General features: G+C 45.2%; 1 protein-coding gene across 5 annotated transcripts in view; it reads right to left on the reverse strand.

Annotated features, from left to right (window-relative positions):
* Nucleotides 1-273: 273 nt before the first annotated feature.
* The window catches only part of LOC147016478 (disks large-associated protein 1-like), a 161,867-nt gene continuing 140,477 nt past the window's right edge, over nt 274-21,663 (reverse strand). For all 5 annotated transcript variants that reach the window (XM_085845168.1, XM_085845166.1, XM_085845169.1 and 2 more), the window contains 10 exons: nt 19,863-20,086; nt 19,498-19,567; nt 19,017-19,287; nt 16,934-17,547; nt 16,572-16,669; nt 14,518-14,872; nt 7,839-8,049; nt 7,631-7,722; nt 7,292-7,444; nt 274-6,894 (listed from right to left, as the gene is read on the reverse strand). In XM_085845168.1, coding sequence (XP_085701294.1) covers nt 6,670-6,894; nt 7,292-7,444; nt 7,631-7,722; nt 7,839-8,049; nt 14,518-14,872; nt 16,572-16,669; nt 16,934-17,547; nt 19,017-19,287; nt 19,498-19,567; nt 19,863-20,086 — 2,313 coding nt within the window. In that variant the 3' untranslated portion in view covers nt 274-6,669. The remainder of the gene's footprint in view (nt 6,895-7,291; nt 7,445-7,630; nt 7,723-7,838; nt 8,050-14,517; nt 14,873-16,571; nt 16,670-16,933; nt 17,548-19,016; nt 19,288-19,497; nt 19,568-19,862; nt 20,087-21,663) is intronic.

The raw sequence follows: 21,663 nt of genomic DNA on the forward strand, positions 1-21,663 counted from the left end.
CCATCCAAAGCAATGATCATTTCTACACCCATTAAAACCACTGCCAAAATTTTGCTTATGTATCCATATTGTCCATCCCTTGAGTTCTCCCCTAACCCTCATAGTTACCGACATCCATTGCTTGTCCGTCTACCTTCTCCCTACGTCCTGCTAATGCCGTTTATCCTTTCTCCTGCTGTTCCCTTTGTTATGTTGTGTCCTAATCTGTTCTGTATCCTAGTTCTTCCATGAGCTTAGACCATGAAAAAAAAAGAGGGCAAAGAAAGACACAGCCATGGTTTGGCCTGCACAAAGTCCATTTATGAACATCAGTGAGGTCATGTATAGAAACTGAGGTCAAACAGAACCGAGAAACTTGGGTGAATCGTGGGGATTAATACAAGACATTTGTAACAACTTTCCACATTCATATATTGATAAACTTAATGGAGACATGACAACGAAGTGTAATGCTCTGTGTGAAGCAAAGGCATTATAAACAAAATACGAGTGCATTGTGAGGTCTCATCGCTTTTCCTTGTATTCCCGTGCTCATCTATCGTTCCAATAACATATTGCCCATCTAAATGCAATTACTCATTGTTTGCAACTCCTTTACGTGCATCACTTGTTTCCATAAATATTCCCAAGACTGAAGGTCCATCGTTTGCAGTGCCATGGAGAAAAGGCCTCCTCATTGTGGATAAAGGCAGATACCTCGACATAAGGTAACATCAAGGTAATCGACACCATTTCTGCTTCGCATGGTAGTAAGGCTGCTGCATCCTTCTGCCATTGCAGACTTCTTTGAGGCCTTTTTGATTCATTCTATGTTCTCCCAACATCTCTGTCCATAGCAACTTCCACAAAAATCCCTCCTAATACCCTGACCATCTCTCCAAATCCAGACTCTTTGCATACCTTTAAATTGTAAACCCCACTTTTAAGTCCCATCAATAACACTTCCCTGCAGCCACTAAGGGTCTCTTCCACTGTGCAATGTAGGCTATAATTCAAGTCTGCTGGCTATCATTTCACAAATGTTTTAATGATGCAGTTTGTTCGTAAATATCTGTGGTTTATACCCCAGATCACAATTCCGTTGGCTTGTGGCAAGGAAGTCATTTTTAATTTCTTTCATTGCATCTCTTTCAACTCTCGCCATATTAAAAATTGACCATTAAATTATTGGAAGGCAAACCTGCTTCTGCAAACAAACCTTTGTGTTCAAGGGAGCATTTAATGTTTCTTTTTGTAAAAAATAAATATTTTGAATCCCATTGGGTGTTGCTTTGTTATGCTTTGTACTTAAAGCTATCGTCATTGTTTGAACCTCACCCTGAACAGACACTAATTGGACAGTATGTGATGGTACCTGATAATAACATGAAGTGAGAGTAATGTATTTATATACAGAGTTTTTGAAGGGAAGAATTGTTCTAGTTTCATCAAATCTTGTGGTTTTCCGTAAAGGTTCAATCGCAGAAACTGAGGCTTGTCCTCTCTTGTACTTTGAGGTGAAATATTCCCAAGAGATTTCTAATTTATTTCCCAAGGAAAATTATTACTGCAAACATTCCCATTTTCACCTATTCGAACGTAACAATTTCCTTTATACGAGTACCTAAAGCTAAAAAACAACAATCCATTTTTATCTGAGTCTTGTAACAATCTCTTTTGTATAAGTATCTAAAGCTAAAAACAATTCTTTTTTTAACCAAGTCTATTAATTTTCTTATTTTTAATTTTTAAAGTTAAAAACAATCCCTTTTACCAAGTCTAGCAACAATCTCCTTTGAATGAGTTTTTGAAAGAAAAAACATTCCTTTTACTAAGTCTCATAATGATCTTCTTTGTATAATTATTTGAAGCTAAAAACAATTTTATTATATTTGAGTCTCATAACAATATTTTTTATAGACAAATACTGAAAGCTAAAAACAATTTCTTTTTTTAATCAAGTCTAGTAACAATCTCTTTTGAGTTTTTTGAAGTTTAAAACAACCCCTTTTACCAAGTATAGTACCAATCTTTTTTGTTCAAGTACTTGAAGCTAAAAACATTTTTTTAAAATGTTTTTTAACAAAGTCCAGAAACAATCTCCTTTGAATGAGTATTTGAAGTGAAAAAACAATTATTATGTTTGACTGTCTCGTAACAATCTTTGTATGAGTACTCGAGGCTAAAAGCAACCCTTTTTTTTCCTGAAGCGAGAAATAATACCTTCCATAGCTCTGGTTTCAAAATGCTTTTACCTCGCAACATAAATTACAACAGAGCGCACATGTTTGATAGTCTCCAGAGCCAATTCCTCTTCTGTGTAGTGAACTTGAGTTGTTCACTCAAACTCCAATATTTTAATGATTGTCAAGTCTTCATGACATGTTGAGAAATTATCCACTTACCGAAAAAGAACAAAAAACTCAGCCAGAGGCTGCCTGATAAAGAGCGGCTCACCTGTCCTTTATTAATACAAAGGTGTACAAAGACAGGTATGTCTGTGTCATGGTGGCAGATTGCACCAACATAAACCAAACCGACTGTACGGCCTGTATGCCCAGCCACCATGGCAGGCATGGACACTCTCTTAATGGGTCAGTGCCGAGTTTACCCAGTGTATGGGACTCCGTGTCAATCCGAGGGTTCTGGGTTCGAATCCAACGAAACCAAACCGAGAACCCTGGTGAGCCATTTAGCTGGAGTAGAACAAGGCAAATGGCTTTTATAACCACCACTTCCATCAGTTTAGGGGAGCATTTTGATGGTGAAAAAATATAGATAATCAGGACGGAGCGCGGTAATTCCTGCAGCAGAATGGAACGTGCCGACTCCGCGCGTTCTGTAATAATTTATGATAAGAATATATAAAAACTTGAAATTACACATTATGTGCAAGAAAATAAATGAAACGTTACTTCAGAAAACTATTTTTGTTCTTTTTCTCACTTTGAGCAGAATAAATAACTTTCCACAAGGACAATCTAATATAGGTTACTTCTCATTTCCCACTCCAACGGGTCAGATTTGTATTATATAATATATCACGTATATAGCCCCTTTAAAATAAGCATTGGAAAGGAAAGCTTGGATGACATGCGAATATAATAAATATAGAACTGTAGGGATAATACAGCAGAACCTCGATTATCTGTCCCTTCATTTATTAGTATTTAGGTTTTTTTTTTTAATACATTTTATTACTTCATTTGGATTACAATATGATTGTCTTGATCTGTTTTCAGGGATTTCATATAAAGCAGGGCTAACCATGATGTTCAGACTTGCTATGCAAAATGACCTGTGACTGATAATCGAAGTTCGACTGCATGTGGATGGAGCATGAGTTAGTATTCCCACAGCTATGGGTTCTGGGCTGCCAGGATTTCCTACAGCCCAAGCAATATTGCACTCTCATATGAACACATGTATTGAGATGGCAATGTCCAAGAAAACATAAAAGTCGAAAGACGGAACAAAAATAAAAATAAAAATGTGGGAAACGTGTAAAATGAGGGTGGAAATCTTTAAAAAAAAAACACACGAAAGATGGAGGAAAAGGCTCCTACCAACAGGATCCTTAAAGACCAAAGTCAGGACTTAAGGGACTTTACACGAAGGCTGGTGACGCTGGTCGTTCTACAAGCCGGGATAAGCGAGCGGAACTGGACATATGGAAATTTGGCACATAAGTGACGTGGGTCGGTGTGAAGGTTGAGCTCCCGTCGTGACCGATGCAAATAAAAAACAAAATACAATTTGGCACAGGTATCGGTTGAAAACAAATAAATCGAGTCATGGCAACCAGAAAGGAAAGAAAGCAAATAAAACACACCTTGGCAATGCGCGTCGCACACCCTGGTGGCACCAGCATCGAGTGTACACTTCCAGGATGCATTCATCGATTTCACACCTTTGGTGCTGTCTTTTTGTTGGTTCTACCAAATGGACACCATCCTCACTATCCGTGAGGATTGCCACATTTACTCCAACTGATAGGAATTATTTGTCTACCTCATGTTACTGTAATGTCCAAATAACATGTAAACAAACAAAGCTTCATGCATTGTAACAAAAGAGTTAATTGGACCATAATGTAACAGCAGGTACTAAACATACCAAGAATATGAGATGTATCTAAAACGTAAACATAGCAGCAGATTGAGAGAACGATCATTAAAATAAAAAAAAATTCTTAATCAGGGAGGATATGCTCCACCGAGGTGGAAAAACACTGTTACACTTTCATTGTGTGTGTGTGCTTGCGTGTGTGTGTGTGTGTGTGTGTGTGTGTGTGTGTGTGTGTGTGTGTGTGTGTGTGTGTGTGTGTACATATACAAAAAGCAAGGTGAAAGCAACTATTGCAAAATTAAGGGGTTCAGCAGAAGGGAATGGAAGAGGGTAAAGTGGGGGGAAAAAATAAACGTAGGATATGGTCACTGAAGATGGGGCAAAGAAAATGAAAGGAGATTGGAGGCAAACATATGACCATTATTGGAGATGGGTAAGAAGGTGGTGGGGGAGGGCTAAGAATGGGGTGGAGAAGCAGCCATTCTGTGACTATAACATGTAAATGGTAGAATGCAGTCAAGGGAGGGTTGATGAGACAAAAACATGTGAAAGAGAAAGATGAGGGTATGCTGGTATAACACACTTTGACCCCAAAGGGCAGTGCTGTAGTCAACATTCACTCTTGGATGGCTGTTTAAAGCTTAAACCCTTTCCTGCAAAACAAAATGCTTGATGTAAGAATTGGATGACCCTAATACAGAATTCATGGATATATGCCACGGAATATTACATTTAGTGGAGGGTAATTTAACATAGATGATAAAGAAATGGGAAATAAAGGGAAAAGAGAGAGAAAGAGAAATGTTAGGGTTAAAATATTAAAACCCGAACAATATTCACGATCTGAAATGTCGGATTAGATTAGAGGTGTCAAAGACGTACAAAAAACCACCTTCCAAAAAACAAAAACAATCCACAAGGGGAAAATGACAAAATGGCAAAAGAATCATGTCAATGGTTGAATCAAAGACACAGGTTGAAGACAGAGATTTTAGGGAATTGTTTAAGCTTGAACAGGACTTTACTCCAAACTAAGAATCGTTTTTGAGAGATACGTGCATGTTGATCGAGCATCATGAAAATAATGAGTACTATATGGCATAATACCCACAATGAGATAGCTCTGACAAGTGAGATGGGCAAGGTAAATAAATCTTACAGCTCCGGTTGTACGATCACAAAAGGCAGGAAGAGGAGCAAGGTGAGGTCATGATGGACGACGCAACAGGAATTAAAGTGAGTCAGTGAACGAAAGAACAGAAACAAAATGGGCGGATGGAGGACAAAGTGGGATGGGTGATTGGGTGGGGAATGGGAGGGGTTGAGTTGAAATGCATGGTAATCAAGTGGAATGCCTTATCGCTAAATGGTGGCAGCTTGAAGGAAAAGGTGGAAGTATACGGTAAAAGTTAACATCAGAGAGCATAATACGCATGGTGCGCAACAACAATCGGGGATGTGTGGAAGAGAAACGGCACGCGACAGAAGAAAGAGAACTCGTGGAACAAAACTTGAGTTAGCCGAGAAACAAGATGGAAAGATGGAAAACTGGAACAAAATCTGAAGGGATTTGGTGTAAAAAAAAAACTGTAACCATGGAGAAAATTGACACAAATTATCAGGCTTGTTGAAGATATGAGGACAGGTCGAAAAACAAATATGGACTCATCAAGCACGAATGGAGGTTTGTTCGAAAATGTAGGGCAGGGGCTCCTTGGGAATGCTAAAAATAAATAAATAAATAAAAGGAGGAACTGACAACATAAATAAATAAATGAAATCAGGCGCGTGTCAGCAAAAAACAGAAGGGCACGTCAAAAAAGAAGGCTTAGGATAAAACACGAGGGCTGCAGCAGGAAGAGAAAGGCCGAGAAATGAAATAAGAAGAGCAAGACAGGGATAGGAACCACACAGGGATCGAGCAGCACGGCTGGAAGGGATAAACATTTTGTATTCCCATTAAAACTTGCTCAGTGTAAATGGTGAGATGTGCAGCTTTCCGTTGCAGTGCGAGGCGATGGGTACGTAATATTATTTATAATAAGAATACACAATTATAATAAGTATTTAATCAGCACCTTTCGTGGGACCCATCATTGGACTTTACAGGGTAAAGTATGTATTTCCGGTAGGAGTGCTCCTAACGGTGGTTGGTAGTGTTAACAGTGGAAGTGATTCCCCAACGACTCGACTCGAGCAATGTTTCCCGTGGTGGGGTCAATACTGCTTGCAATGAGCATGACGGTGCTAATCGTGAGGGTGGCGTTTCATGGAGCAGGTGCGATGTTGCTATCAGTCTGGGTATCGGTTCTGGCGTTCCGACCGAAATGGCGTAATTGTGCTGCCGCTGGTGGGTCATTGTGCCATCAGCAGCAAGATTAGCGGTGCGAGTACTATTTACCTGTGGTTGGGCATGTGTTTTGGAAATTCATGGTCGTGGTTCATGCAGTAAACGTGTCGTGTTGCACGTAATGTCACATTGCTGATGGAGGGATGTCACTATTCCAGCGGTAAAGGCAAACTCGTTAAAGGTCGCATGATGGAGTGAGTGATTGGGATGATTTGGTAGCGTTTGAAGTAAAGTTCTGGTAGGACTCAACGGAATGAAAACCGCTCTTGCCATTATAGCCGGGTCTGTGCCTCGGGAATGTATATCTCGATGCTGTCGGCGCTCTCCGTGGCCGAGTTTTGTCGCATCGACGCGGCCCTCTTGGCAGCGAGGAGGCGCTTCCGTGCCTCCACCCGCTGTCGATCCGCAGCCTCGGCCGAGCGCTGGCGTTGCAGACCCGGGCCTCGACCTCTTGATGGCTTGCGGGGTAAGGGCGGCGGCAAGAGTGGTTCTTCAGGCTGGAGGGCAGAGTGGGTATGATTAGAGTTTGAGATCCCTCTGAGACTGACTTCATCAGCAACTGAGCAGTTGCAAATCTGTTCATTATCTGCTGCACTATAAGGGAAATTTACTGCAGGTAGCATTAGAGGGAATGCATGCGATGAACTGCACAGCCTAACAAGGATAGCAAATGCCTAACCAATTCCTTTTGTACGTAAACAGCAAGTAACAATCATTATGGAAGACACATTACATCTGTTTGTGGCCAGCACAACAATCACACAAGCCATTTAGCTCAACAAGCTCCTAAAATCAATGATGGTAAGAAATTTACAACTTCACAATCTGGAATTCTGCACAATCGGGATACGCGTATCACGACCAGCAAGACTACCATTCTCTACCCTACCGCACCGTGGGAAAGCTAAGGTCCGATTCCCTCCAGCCAATCTGCTGCAACTGCTGCAGTTCAGCAAATTTCAGGCTCACGTCCTCTATGGCAAGCTGCAAGAGGTCCCAGAACCCTGCCAGGTCTTGTCCCGTTGGATGAGGCTCAGCTGTTGGGCTCTGGGAAAAGAGCCAAGTGCTATATTTGACATGGTTCTCACAATACTCACTGTGCTGGTGTAACATCTTGCACATTATAGACGTGCCAAAGTTTAGAAAATAAAATGTCAGCTGACGGGAAGTGGGTGCTGTATGCAGGCTGAGTGATGCAGTGTGTGATGCAGTCTGCAGGCTGCAGATCAGTACCAGATTTTCGAGGCACAGGTTCTGGAACTGGAGGAACTTCTGAGACATCAGTAGTCGGGCACTACCCACCGCACTCCGAATCTTACCGAGGGCTAGGTGGAAAAGACAACGCAACAAAACCATCTCAGGTAAATGTAGAAACGACGAGTCCTTCCAGGAACAGATGACAAAACTTGAGTATACTTTCCACGGCAATTCTGTGACATACTTTCCTCCACGAGGTCTCCATTTTCTCCCTCTTGTTCCATCTGCCGACACCAGCCCTCCATGCGCTCTCTCTCGGCTTGCAGAAGCTTGAGGAACCACGTGCCGTCTCGGCGTCCGGAAGCTGGACGCACCAGAGGCATCTCGGGAGGCGCCATTACCCAAGCCTCTGCCACTCCCCTGGGGTCACCCAAACCACGCAGGTCCCCGTGAATCTGAGCCAAGCAGAAGGGTGACATTAACAAAACATGGTGGGTTGGAGGTGTTGCCATGAGATTACTTGTTTGTAAATGGTCATTATGAAAGCAAGAAAAATAGATCATTAACGTCCAGGATAACATCAGAACAGTTGGTAAAATCTTTGGTAGAATAACATCCATCGATGTCTGAAAGTTCCAAAAAAAACAAAAAAAAAACAGGTATTTATTGATAGTTCTTTTACCTTTTATAGTCTACATATTATGTACCAACACTTGGAGTTTAAATAATATGGAGGATCTTAAAGCCAAAGTAGATAACGAGGAGGATGATATACCGTAGTTAATGCAAGGGGTGGTCTTGGACCGTGGGGCACAGAAGGATCTAGATTGGTAAGGAGATACAGAGGGGGAAAGTGGGGGGAGGGGGTTGTAGAGAGCACAGTGCCAGGTAAAGCTAATGGGGTTTTAGGTTGTATTCATAGTTGGATTCAAAGAAGGTAGTTTTAACATTGTACAGTAATTTAGAGAAAAGATTTGGTCAACACCTCTCAGGAAGGACATAGCCGCCATAAAGAGGGTTCATCGTTGGGCTATGAGATTGATTCCAGGCCGAGCTCGACTAAGCTATGAGGAGCGACTGCAGGACACAGGTCATAAAACTTTACAAAGTAGGTGATTACAATAGGATGTTTAAGTTAATGAAGGATATAGACAAAATAAGTGAAAGAGTTAAATTCCATTTGAATGGACAGGAACAGGATCAGCGGTCAGAGCTTGAGAGTAAAGAAGAGGGGAGTTAAGACGATAGTAAGGTAGGGATCCTTCACTCAAATAGTAGTTAATGAATGGAATGGTCTCCATAAAATGGTTGTGGCAGCAGAAACAGTAGATAAGTTCAAACTGGAATTAGATGGGTACCTGGAAGCATTGGGGTTGGAAGGGTACATGGATATCGACAGGAATGGTACGTAGCTGAGGTACAGTCTGGGTAATTGGATAAATATGGAATGATTGTGATGTCCATATGAGGGTTTAATAATTATATGCAAGGTCATGGAATCTATAATTGCAGTTGACATCAAATCCTTCCTTTTTGCCAAAAGCTTGATCTCAAATCATAAGTTCGGATGGACAAGGATTCAGACCAGGTCACTCTACCTTGGACATGCTGCTTCTACTCTCCCAACAATGGATGCAAGCCCTCAACGTCAGACATGAGATCAGGGACATCTCTCTAGACATATCTCAAGCATTTGATACAGTCTGGCATCCAACCTCGCTTTCAAACTCCCTGCTTATGGCATCTAAATGCACCTCCCCTCATGGATCATCGACTTTCCTCCTCCACTCTCATAGTCAGCGTGTATCTCACAACGGAATCCTCTCATCTCCTCTCCCTGTCAAGCATGGAGTGCCCCAAGGGAGTGTCTTGGGCCCGGTCTTGGTCCTCATCTCCAAAGATCTTTCGAATTGCCTGGAAAAATCTGTTTCCCCTCTTTGCTGATGACTCCACCCTCTGTGGTACAATCTCTCATCCTTCAGACAGGCAGGCAGCAGCCTCTTCCCTCTTGATAGAATCAGGACCTGGTCCAACACTTGGAATGTCTTTCAACCCTGACAAATCCCACGCACTCACTCTGCCGCTCCAAAAGGAATGCCTGGTAAACGCTCCACTTGATGAGGTTAAGTCACTCAAGCCTTTAGGCCTCACCAACATCAGCCATGATATTTCTTGAGCAAACCATATTTCCAAGATGGCCTCCAAGGCCAGCCGCCAACTGAGTATGCCATGGAAAGCAAGGCCCTCATCATTGGGATTTCCTGCGGGCAAGCTGAGTGTCTCGGCCCGTTACGTTTACATCGCAGACAGGCTGGTGGCCTTTCTGTATTATACCGGATTATTTTTTGTCTTGCACCCTTTGCCCTCTCGGGTTTCTGCAAGTTGTGCAAGGTCTGCTAATAAACCTCTTCTTTTTAAACTCCTAAAATCCAGACTCACTACCCACCTCTCCTCATTTGTTTCTCTTTCCTCTCACCTGTGGAATCAACTTCCCCAGTCTGTTCAGTCCTATTCTTCCCTCCAGGGTTTCAAGACAGCGGTTCACCACCACCTCAGCTCACCGCCCATCCATACTCGTAATCTCTTATACCCCAAACGACCCCATTCCCAAGCATTCCCTTTGTTCCAGGTTTTTGTGATCTGCCGCCCTCTCCCGCACCTCTTTTAGTTTGCTAGTTGTTGGTTGGTTTGTTCCTTTTCTGTTTCTACCCCACAATCCCCTTCCTCTTTTTTGCCGTTTCATGCAGCTTGTGTGGAGCTTATTCACCACGACGTGTCCCTCCCCACGTCCCCTTGATCTCATTCTCACTTCTACTCTGCGGTTGGTGTTTCCCCCTTTCCATTCTGCTCGAACTCTTCCACTAGCTTCGATCATGTACACAAAAAAAGGAGAAAAAGTTGAATGTGGATGTTCTTCATTTCTTTCTCTGTTCTTTCTTTCCCATGGTGGATGTTCATTTCTCACCCTCCAATCTGCTTCATCCATAAAAAACCCAAAACCCCCTGAGATAAATAAAGAAATAAAGCAATAAAACACCCTGTTGATATCCCTGTACCTCCCACACTCTTCTTCCTTCTCCCACCCCCAACGCCAGTGAAATTAAGTTGATAAACTGATGCATTTAATTAATGTGATGGTGATGGAAGGAAGGTGTGATGGACTTCCTCCTGTGTCGATGTTCCTGGTAAATCCATGGATATATATTAAAAATTAAAGTCATTAAGAGTAAGAGAATTCCGTATTTATGTTTCGTTGCAAATACAAAGAAACAGGTACAGGTCATTTGGATCATCATTCCTGTGCAATAATCACAATCCAGCACCACTCACCCACTGCTGGTCCTGCTAATTATACAACTAGAAAGCAGGGAAATTATCCAGTTCAGGTTAGGTCAGGTATGGGGGCATGCACCAGAGCAGCGCGTCGCTGCGTCCACTTTCTGCCGGTACTCCAGGGGCCTCCGTCTGACCATCCCCCAGGCAGATGCCTGGCCCATCCCCATCTCCTTGAGATGCCGATCAACCTGCTGCAACCACGAGGCACGTGGTCGGCCCATTAGCCTCCTCCATTCACGAGACTCCCTCGCTGAGAGAATCTGGTGAGCCGGATTAGCGTCAGGAAAACGAACCGCATGTCCATACAGCCACAGCTGATGCTCACGGACTATGCAGGTAACAAATCTCATTTGAGTCTCTCTCAGCAACCGCTCGTTGGACACAAAGTCTGACCAGCGATAGCCAAGGATTCTCCGAAGGACCTGGTACCAAAGGAATTAAGTCTCTATCTGAGATTCCTGGTCAGAGTCCAAGTCTCACATCCATAGAGCAAGACTGGAAGCACCAAGCACCCGAAGACTCGGACTTTCGTCTTCCCGCACAGGTACCGGCAGCGCCACACCCCATGATCCAGTGAATCCATGACTCCCCAGGCCCGACTCAGACGTCTGTTGATCTCTGACTCACCATCATATCCAGGGTACCGGCAAAAATGGCCTACATTTTTTTCGAAGGACACCTTTGTATGTATCTATGAAATCTGAGCACAATGCATATGGGATAGTCCAAATACACAATCGATAGACCTCTTCACTCAATTCAAGCCCAACACGTGTGGACAATAAGGCATCCTGGTGATGATCATTCACAACAAGACAACATCACCCTGGACCAAGGGCACGTAATAAGGATGAAAAATTAACGAATGCTCTCTGGTGTTCACACACACACACACACACACACACACACACACACACACACACACACACACACACACACACACACACACGCACACACACACACACACACACACACACACACACACACACACACACACACACACCGTGTGCCGTGGAGTTCTCAAAACGTGCAGGGCAAAATGGCCTAAGCGGATTCCAAAGCCCGATGCACGCCAATGCACTTCCGAGGTGTTTGTCCAGCTTAATGTGATAAGGTGCCGACACATTTAGTGCTTCACCAAATTCAGTCGAGGCATCAGTGGGAGCACTTTTACCCCTCGAAAAAGGTGTTACGGGTGCTGCGAATACATGACAAGGCAGTGAAGGTAAACTGGCCGTGCCGAAGGCACAAGGTGACGATGCCGTGATGGGTAAGATTGTAACGTGCTAATGAGAATTCTGTTTGCATCGACGTCTGACAGATAGTCTTGCGCTGCAATTCGGCCTCGACAGCATTCGACACGACTTGTGCTCCGAATCGTGATAAACACTCATCGACTGCCATGCTTTGCTCATTAAATTATTCTCAGCGTAGTTGGACTTGTACCTTTACGGCAACTTCAGGCCTTTTCTGGAATGCAAAGCCAGGGTTCGCGGAGGATGGTCTACATGAGCAAGACCTCTCGATGGTGTGAAAATTGCCATCTCCGTTCGCTGCTATGTGATCGATGGTTTTTCTCATGGAGAATGAAGAACTGGTCTTGCTAGTGAAAGCTTGTGTTGATCTGCATGGGCGGACGGGTAGAACGACGGATGAAAATCAACAGGACGTTGATTGAGGGATGCCAACTGTCATGGGAATCAAGGAGAAGGTGATGTTTCGGGCGTTAACCTTTTGTCGGAGCAAAAGAGGAGGGGTTCACGCAAAAGATGTCAGCGTCGCCTTGCTTCATACGGCGGTTAGCATACCTTGTTCAATGTCCCCTTACATTTAATCCATAGTTATTCTCAGGGTTGAGGACAGTAACTTAGATACCCGCACACAATGACCGACTCCTTTCAAAATGTACCATGGGACCCATCTGTAACAAACAATTGCTCGCTAACTAATCAGCCGGCTTAATGTCCCCTCCGAAGGATTGTACTCATTGACGTAGCACACTGTAGTCAAACAGCCTCTGAAGCACCAGGATGGCAGTTTGAAGTCAGGCCTGGAATCAACCACAGACAAGAGGGGTCAAAGGTGAGTATGCGGCCCTCTGAGTTCTCCTGCCAGCTCGGACAAGGAACGATTGATCATTTTCGTGATAATTAGAGCCCCTGAGGAATAAAGCCGGACGATTCCACATCCTGGGCCAAATCGAGTTGAGTGCACTGAAGTAGCCTAATCTTTCAAGGTCACTACATGTTTGGTGATAATGGCAGTGTTCATAAAAAAAAGTCTGAGATCATTGACTGGTCTTCGCTGAACGGGACTCTAATGGGATTGTGAATGGGAATCCGAACCTTGACCCTACTTTTCTCAGACACATGGGATAGCGCAATTTATTGACAGTGGTTCGTTGAATAACCTGCTCGGCGTTTACCTGTAATTTTGTCTATTTGTAAACGAACCAGAATCATGAGTAGATACCCCAGAAAACAAGAATGATCATAATTACAGAAGCTCATTTACTCATTTCAAAGCCCGGTGCACCGTACTTAATTCCAGAAAACGAGAAGGGAATCACGGACGAGTAATTAACGGGGATTCGACCCAGCAATGGTCCATGGCATGCCATTTAACATATCCGATGGTCGAACCTTCAACCTAAGGGTCAGATGAGCAGTGAAACTCTTTTGGCTTTGATTAACCACTCAATGGGCTTCAAAGTACTCAACTAATGACATCTTCAAAATGGTCTTCGGTTCCAACGTGAAGTTCAAAATCATGATATTTTATACAGTCGACTTTCTTGATGAGAAACCACTCCTTATCATCATCTGGAGCAGTGTGACCACTCCTCATTTTCATAAATACCAAGGTGAGCCAATGAAAAAAGCCAATAATTCACAAGGTTTCGGAAAAAGCGATGATAATAGAAAACCTATACGCCAAGAAAACCTATAGAAAAACAAGACGCCAAGGTGAACAACGAATAGCCAAGATATTGTGAAAAAAGCCAAGGAGTGGTCACACTGATCTGGAGTCACCATCGACAGGACCGGGAGCACGTTGTCCTTTCCAGAGCAGACACGGTTCCTCCTCATAGGAATATTCAATCCATTTCAAGTATCCCAAATAGGTCAGGTCAGGTATGGGAGTACGCGCCTTTGCAGCGCAACGCTGCGTCCACTTTCCGCCAGTCCTCCAGGGACCTCCGTCTGGCCATGCCCCAGACAGATGCCTGGCCCATCCCCATGTCCTTGAGATGCTGATCCCAAATACTTACCCAGAATGTGAGACACGCAGACCTGTTCTCTTCTTTCTATTCCATTCAATGATCCTGTTGCACTCAAACCACTTAATCAAACCCTTTAAAAGCTTCCACTTCATTCTTCCACGCAATTTTTCTCTTCCCTCATCAAGTTGTTATCAGTGTCACATTTTTCCAACAAGGTCCACCAAGAATATATATTCAGACATTGCAAATCACATGCTCGACCAAAATTTCCATATCCGTACGAGACCGCAGTCATACCGTTATTTAAACACAAAGTGAAGATGAACCATCACTCAAAATGCCTGTAATGAACACGTCGGCTCACCGGCATCCCTCTGTGGCTGCTGAGTACAGGGGGTCGCATCGGAGCGTACAGTGCTGGATGATGGCCCATCCAAGCTCCCGGGTACCGTAGTCGCCAAGGTTCATAATCTGGGGGTGAATCATCACTTTGGACGTTGTCTTGCCTCCGGATCTCAGCTCGACGACTGTGCCGAGACATTGCGTCGGTCTCTGAAGATCGCCGCCGCAGCGGGCGACCATATCCCCGAACCACCGCCCCTTCTGTGAATCTGCTGCCGACCACTGACCCCAGACCCAGGCCGCCATAAACTCCATTATGATCCAGGTCTGCTTGCACACTCGCCGAGACGCTGTTGGAACGGCCAAAGCGTCCAAGCCTGTCAAGGAAGGACCACAGTTCATTATTAATGCAGTTTCTAACTACCCCTCCCCACACACCGACACCCACCACCTCCCTGAGGATATTATCACCAGGTGCACGACACCTGCACAGTGCTGGATGAAACCCATTCAGTCGAAACGTCAGACCCGAGCCTTACCGGAGGAAATTGTTATCGGTGGTGTCTTGACTCTAGAGTTTGAATCCTCCCAACTACTGCACAACACAAACAAAACCTCATGCATTGATGCTACAGTGACATAACCTCCCAGGAGAAGGCCGAAACAGTCCTGTCGGTGCGTTCAAGAGTTAGCCCCAAGATTATTACAAGTGTCATCGACATCAACGCACAGTAAAGACTGTGAAGAGTAAAGACGATGTGCAAGCAAGATACATTTGAGGTGTTTAACCTGGGGTCACAGGAACAGGAAACAAGTGCCCCTATGACAGCACCAATCATGAGTAACACAGCAAGGCAAACGCAGCGCATGCGGAGCTAACACAGCGAGATGAATCTGCTCGTAATTGGACAAGATATTAAGGATTTTTAAAGATAAATATTTTCGAATCTGCCTTTCTGAAGTCCAATAATTTTACCTTACCTTCCATCGAAGCTGCATCACGTACAGCAGCTCGAGGCAAGGCCATTTGTCTCATAAATATCTCCCGGGCTGCATCCTTCACTTGCTTCAGGGTCAACCTGAAACATCTCACTATTTTAACATCCTTGCGGTTTTTATTGCATTCAAAAAGGATATTTTGCGAGACGACTATTCACCATCGATTTGTCACTCTTGCAGCATCTTGCGATCCCCCGTGTAAACCTTTCCACAGAATGGTATTTACCGCAAACACATCCTTCCAAAAACACTCAAGGCAATTCTGGATTCCCTGTGTACGCTAATGGCTGTCCTCTGCTAGAAATAAGGGTCACTTTGCCCATCAAGCCTCTTTTAACCGTTTTTGGATCTCACATTTTGTATGTGACATTCACATAGAGAGCGACTGATGCTCCAAGGCAAACGAGTATCGTTTGAGATCCAAGTTACTGTCACAACCAAATGGAACAATCGTTGCTAGGGAACAAGCGGATCAGGCCATTGCATCGAGAATGAACTCGTAAGCCCCAATATCGAATGCGGTTCAAGCCTAGCAGGACTGATCTGACAACGCCGGCCCCTTTGCGGCCAATGAATCATAAACACACGGAACAGACTGACTGTCGATTGAAAACGTGACTATAATCGGCTAACAAATTCACGATTTAATGTGTTTTCACGCAAAGCCGACAGATAGACGTGTCGAATTTATGACATCATTTGCACATCGTTACTGTCCCGCGTGGATGAATATGCTGCAAAATCGGATGGCAATGGAAAATCGACGGTAGACTTTTGCGTGTGGTCGAATCTCTTTGGCTATCCCATCTGGAAGTGGTTTAGATTCAAAATCCACCGCTTTAACCTCGCACAGTATGTGGAGTAACAATCATCCATCACATCCTCTCTTTCTCTTTCACTCGCCGCATACGCCACACTGCACTACCAAACCTTCTCCAATTTTAAAACGATCGCTTGATTTATTTTGTACAATATTTGTGAAGCCATTGTGCAGTTACATTGGCAGTGGGTGTCCAGTGCATGTGCAGTGCGTATAGAGTGCAAGTACAGTGGTGGTGGTGTTTGCCAGTTTCTCACCGTCTTTCCTCCACTTGGATACCTATCGAATGGAAGCGACTCAGCACCTTCTTCTCTTTCTCCTTGTCTGGCTCTGAAGGTGCTCCCGGCCCATCCACCTGTCAGGAATAACCATGTGGTGGTTTCCCTGAGACCTCTTCTTAAACCAATGCTCACTTATTTCCTGCACAGGCTGAGGATTTATCCCCAGGCTTCCTTGTAGTAGAGATCAACTTTACCTTACCACATCCACCTACCCATTAAAACTTCCTATTTGATGAGCCCGAATAACAATTCAGTCATTGTTTAAAATGCCACAATAAGTATTTAACTTAATTGCTACAGCTCCAAAAGGCCCAAGGGACTGCAGTTTGTCTTTGTACCTGGATGCCGATGGAAAGCCGATGTGCAGGTGGTTGGACCTCTGGTGCTGGAGTCGTCGGTGTTGGAATCGGTGTTGCAGGAACTGTTGCTGGAGCAGAAACAGGGGTTGGGGCTGGAGCTTTGGTTGGGGGTGGAGCCTTGTCAGATGCAGAACTCCTTCGACGTTCTGCTGGTCCATGAGTCTGCGCTGCAGCTGCCTCCATGGCTACACTCAGAGCCTTTGCACTGTCCAAACTGTCCGAAGATTGGCTCCAGTCTATTCGGGGTGGGGGCACAACCGGTGGTGTCGAAGGCTGAACCACAGGTTTGGGAGCCCCCCCTGAACCTGTACCCACTGTTCTAGCTCTTGCTGCCGACACGGAAGCTAAGATTCGGCCTTTCTCAGCCCGACCAGAGGTGGCTGGAGCAACTCGGGGTCGGGCAGCCGGGCGGCTGAGTGCTGCGCTCTCGCGCCTTGAAGGACCTGAATGAGCGACTTGACCACTACCGGGTGCTGTGAGATATGCATCCTGTGCAGATTCAGTACTACTTTGAGTGGTGATGGCAATGAGTGGTTTCTTGGCACGTGGAGGAATTGGTGGTGGTCCTTTCTTGTATGTTGTGATGGTGGTGACTAGGATATAGAAAAAAAAAAAACAGAAGCAATTGGATAACAAATCTTCAAAAAGGAAATATCCATGTCATATACTTAATCTCAATCAAAAGAGGTACTTCCAGAGTCATTGTAGAGAGCACAAGAAACAATGAAGTGCTTCAAAGGCTCCACAGCTGTGGGACATTCCGAGACGAGGCAAGGCTGCCCACAATTATGGGTCCATTTTTGACACAAAAAGCCATTACGTGAATATTTCCTGCCAGGCACACCCAATTAGCTTCTAATTACACCATGTCGCTTGGCTTGTGAGGTGAAGAAGAGGGGTGGTGGGGGGGGGATGGAGAAGAAATGGGTTGTGAATGAGAATGGAGAGAGTTGACAAGGCGAGCGAGGGCATCATCAAAGTGGTGCATGGCAAAAATATAGTACCAGAAGCACAAACCACTCATTGTCAAGTACACAAAAAGTCAAGAGCAAAGCAATTTTGAACAAACAGACATTTTACTGAACGAAAGGAAATGTGCTTGGGCCTTGAAAGTGGCGCTGACCTTCACAAACCAAATACTAAAGCTTCAACTGATTCCTCGTACGAAAGGAATGAATGAGAGAAACCTTACAAAAACCGGCAGCGAGTCAAGGGAGAAATACAGTATTCATGGGTAGAGGAGAGGGCCTCTGACTATTCACAACCACGAACTACTCATCACAGGTGTATGGTGTCTTGTCGTACGAGATGAAAACATTAACGATCAACTCGTTTTGTACTTAATGGTCCCAACATCATTGAAAATGCCTTCGATAAACTTACCTGGCCGAGGTGAAAGGTCATAACTTTAAGGAAAGGCTGAATATCAACTTCCAAGACAATACGTTCCATCATGCTATTGTTGTTCGTCTTTCGGCTGCTCCCGTTAGGGGTCGCCACAGCGGATCATCCGTTATGATCCGCATACTGACTTGGCACAGGTTTTACGCCGGATGCCCTTCCTGACGCCTCTTACGATACAGGGATAAGGATTGGGTTTCACCATGATTCCGGGCTGCCCAGTGCAGGGCTCCCGTCCTCAAGCGATCCTCCAACCCAAGCCTCCGAGTAGCCGGATTACAGGCGCACGCCACTACGCCCGGTTAAGTTCCATCATGCTATTGATTATTATTAAATGAATAAATTGTGCAAAATAAAATGGATTGATAAAGAAAATGAGATGCATTGCTTTTTTTAATCGCGATGCACACACGTCGAGAAAACAAATCTACGCCTCAAGATCTTCATTGTTTTCCGACTGACGTGGTCAGGAGTTTAGCACCATTCATCATTCGAGTTACCACCTAGTGAGATCACAACTTCTCAGAGCTATACTTGGCACTCTGTCCTCCTACGTCTAGTTGAGCAGCCAAAAAGACAATATAATAGGATGTGATGGTGTATACTGTATAGTAATGCAGTTAAAAGGTGCCAATCTAACAAATGCAACCATCACCCCCACCTCGATGAGTTCGCTCCATACATCTTCGTTTCCCTCCGCTCTCTAATGCCCCTGCTCGCTGAGAGCCGGGTTGTCCGTGCCGTGCTGGTCCAGGGAGCAGGGTGCCAGGGGGTGATGCGGAGCGGATGGAGACCGTGTCGTCCTGGGCATACCCAGCCTGGATGGCACGCAGGTAGCTGTGGCTACGCGAGCGAAAGCACCCGGGAAGGTCCAAGGCCTCCATGGCCTGAGCCTCCACCTCGCTGAATACTGACTCGCACACAGTCTCAAACTGGGGACGATGATAGGCGGGAAGACAATAGACGCAACCAGCAGTAAGCAAGGTGCTTCACAGAATAGGAATGAGGGGAAACCCACCCATGATCCATTGTGGGTGTTGTGGTGTTGGAAATATTGTTAATGGGACTTCGAGATCCCATTATCTCACAAAAGTTGGATGCATTCACAGGTGGACAGGTGGTGGGTTGGAGAAGGGGCACACCTGGCTCACGCAGCTTGCCTGGCTTACTGTGCTCACGGCCCGAAGGTAACTCTCATTCCGTGAGCGATACCTGGAGGGGGGTGATATCCATTTCAGAAACGAATAATACACAACTACTTTCATCAGCTCTGCCCAAAATGCATCAGCACAGCTCGAGTATGGAAAGAGGAGACGACGGTACACCGAGTCCCCCCAAAGAACCCTGTCCAACCATCCACTGCCTACATATTCCTATTAGATGGATGTGAGAAGGGTATAACATTACAGTTACGATTAGTTGCAGCATCTTTCCCTCAAGAAATACTTAATAACCAGATTCTAATCATGCGCAATCACTTTCAATAATTGCACACGTCACGTCTTGCCTGTCACTGTGTTGCTCGCTCATCGTGCGCTGTCCGGTGGCCTTAAGGTAACTCTCGCGGCGAGATGCTCCCTGTAGCGAGACTCCCAGGGGAGAGATCTCCAGCTGACCATCAGAATCACCTCCACTCTCCTCATCACCCATCGCCTTGATGTAGCTGCCACTTCTCATCCGTCTGCACGGAATATCATCCTCGTGGCCACCCACCCACTCCTCCTTGGGTACCTGTGCACCAGACAAAACACAGCATGATACAACCAACAAAATAACACTGTGCACACAAGCATGCATTGTGTCTTGAGAATGAATACATTTCCTGAAGATGAATCCTTTATTGAGATTTCGGCCCATTAAGCTCAGTACCTTCAAAGTGGGTCCACAATAAAAACATGAGCTTTGGCACACAATTAGGACAATAATAATAATAATAATAATAATAATAATAATAATAATAATAATAATAATAATAAAAAGAAATGTGCACACGCATACCACTCTTTACCCCCCAAAACAACCAGCATGGCAAAAAGCACTGAACAGCTAATAACATGGTACTGGGAAAAGCACCAATAGGTTACATCCTGTGGATGCACTGTACCGAGGAGCATGCTGCCACCAACTATCACCAGGCTTGTGGAGGTAGTTCTGAAAGCACGTAATGGGAATGCAGGACGCTTGCAGAGTCAAGGCATCAAGGATAGGGTGAGTACTGCACGATTCCACAGACTGAAAGAAACGATCGGTGCAACAATTGTAAGAAGGTTTCTACCTGGTGTGGCCTTGCAGGCGTTTTTATGGACCCCAAAGGTGCACCCCGAAGGCGGCGGTGCCGGATCCGCGTGGAGCCCACCCGGCCAGGCATCCGTTCGGGAAGCGGAGCCGTGGGCACTGGGCGGTGGCCACGGTCCTGCTGGAGATTGACGGGCCCTCCCGCCAGGCATCGTCCACGGCTCGGTCTGGACACGGTGATGCAGCAGAGCGGACGCGCCGCTCGTTCCCACAGGCAGCGAAGCCCGGCGGGCAGGGAAGAAATCGTGTCCAGCAGGGCGGAGCAGGTGGAGCGTGAGTCACTCGCTAAACATAGCGAGCAGTGGGGAGCACCGGCTGGTGGATCGGGTTCTCTATCCCCGATCTCTCCCTTCCCTCGATGTATGCACAAGGCTGCAATCGGTCATGAGAGAACCATCGAGCTATCAGGGAGAGCGAGAAGCAGTTCTACCACAATCAAGTGGTTTGGGTAAAACCACTGAAGCACCGCTCCATATGTGATGCAGTGAAGAGGGAATATCACGAGTATCAGGTGCTATTGTCAATGAAAACCTTACTGGTTGGCAGGTGGACCCGAATCATTCAATTATACCTTACCGGGTGTCAGGTGGACCTGAATCAATACCTTACTGGGTGCCGGGTGGACCCGAATCATCCAATTATACCTTAATGGGTACCAGGTGGATCCGAATCAATACCTTACCGGGTGTCAAGTGGATCCGATTCATTCAATTATACCTTACCGGGTGCCGGGTGGACCCGAATCATCCAATTATACCTTAATGGGTACCAGGTGGATCCGAATCAATACCTTACCGGGTGTCAAGTGGATCCGATTCATTCAATTATACCTTACCGGGTGCCAGGTGGACCCGAATCAATACCTTACCGGGTGTCAAGTGGACCCGAATCATTCAATTATACCATAATGGGTGCCAGGTGGATCCGAATCAATACCTTACCAGGTGTCAAGTGGACCCAAATCAATACCTTAACAGATGCGAAGTCGACCCCAATCAATACCCGAACGGATG

This window comes from Eptatretus burgeri, chromosome 11 (genome assembly GCF_056783735.1).
Source record: "Eptatretus burgeri isolate ZD-2024b chromosome 11, Ebu_testis_v1, whole genome shotgun sequence".
Taxonomy (NCBI): domain Eukaryota; kingdom Metazoa; phylum Chordata; class Myxini; order Myxiniformes; family Myxinidae; genus Eptatretus; species Eptatretus burgeri.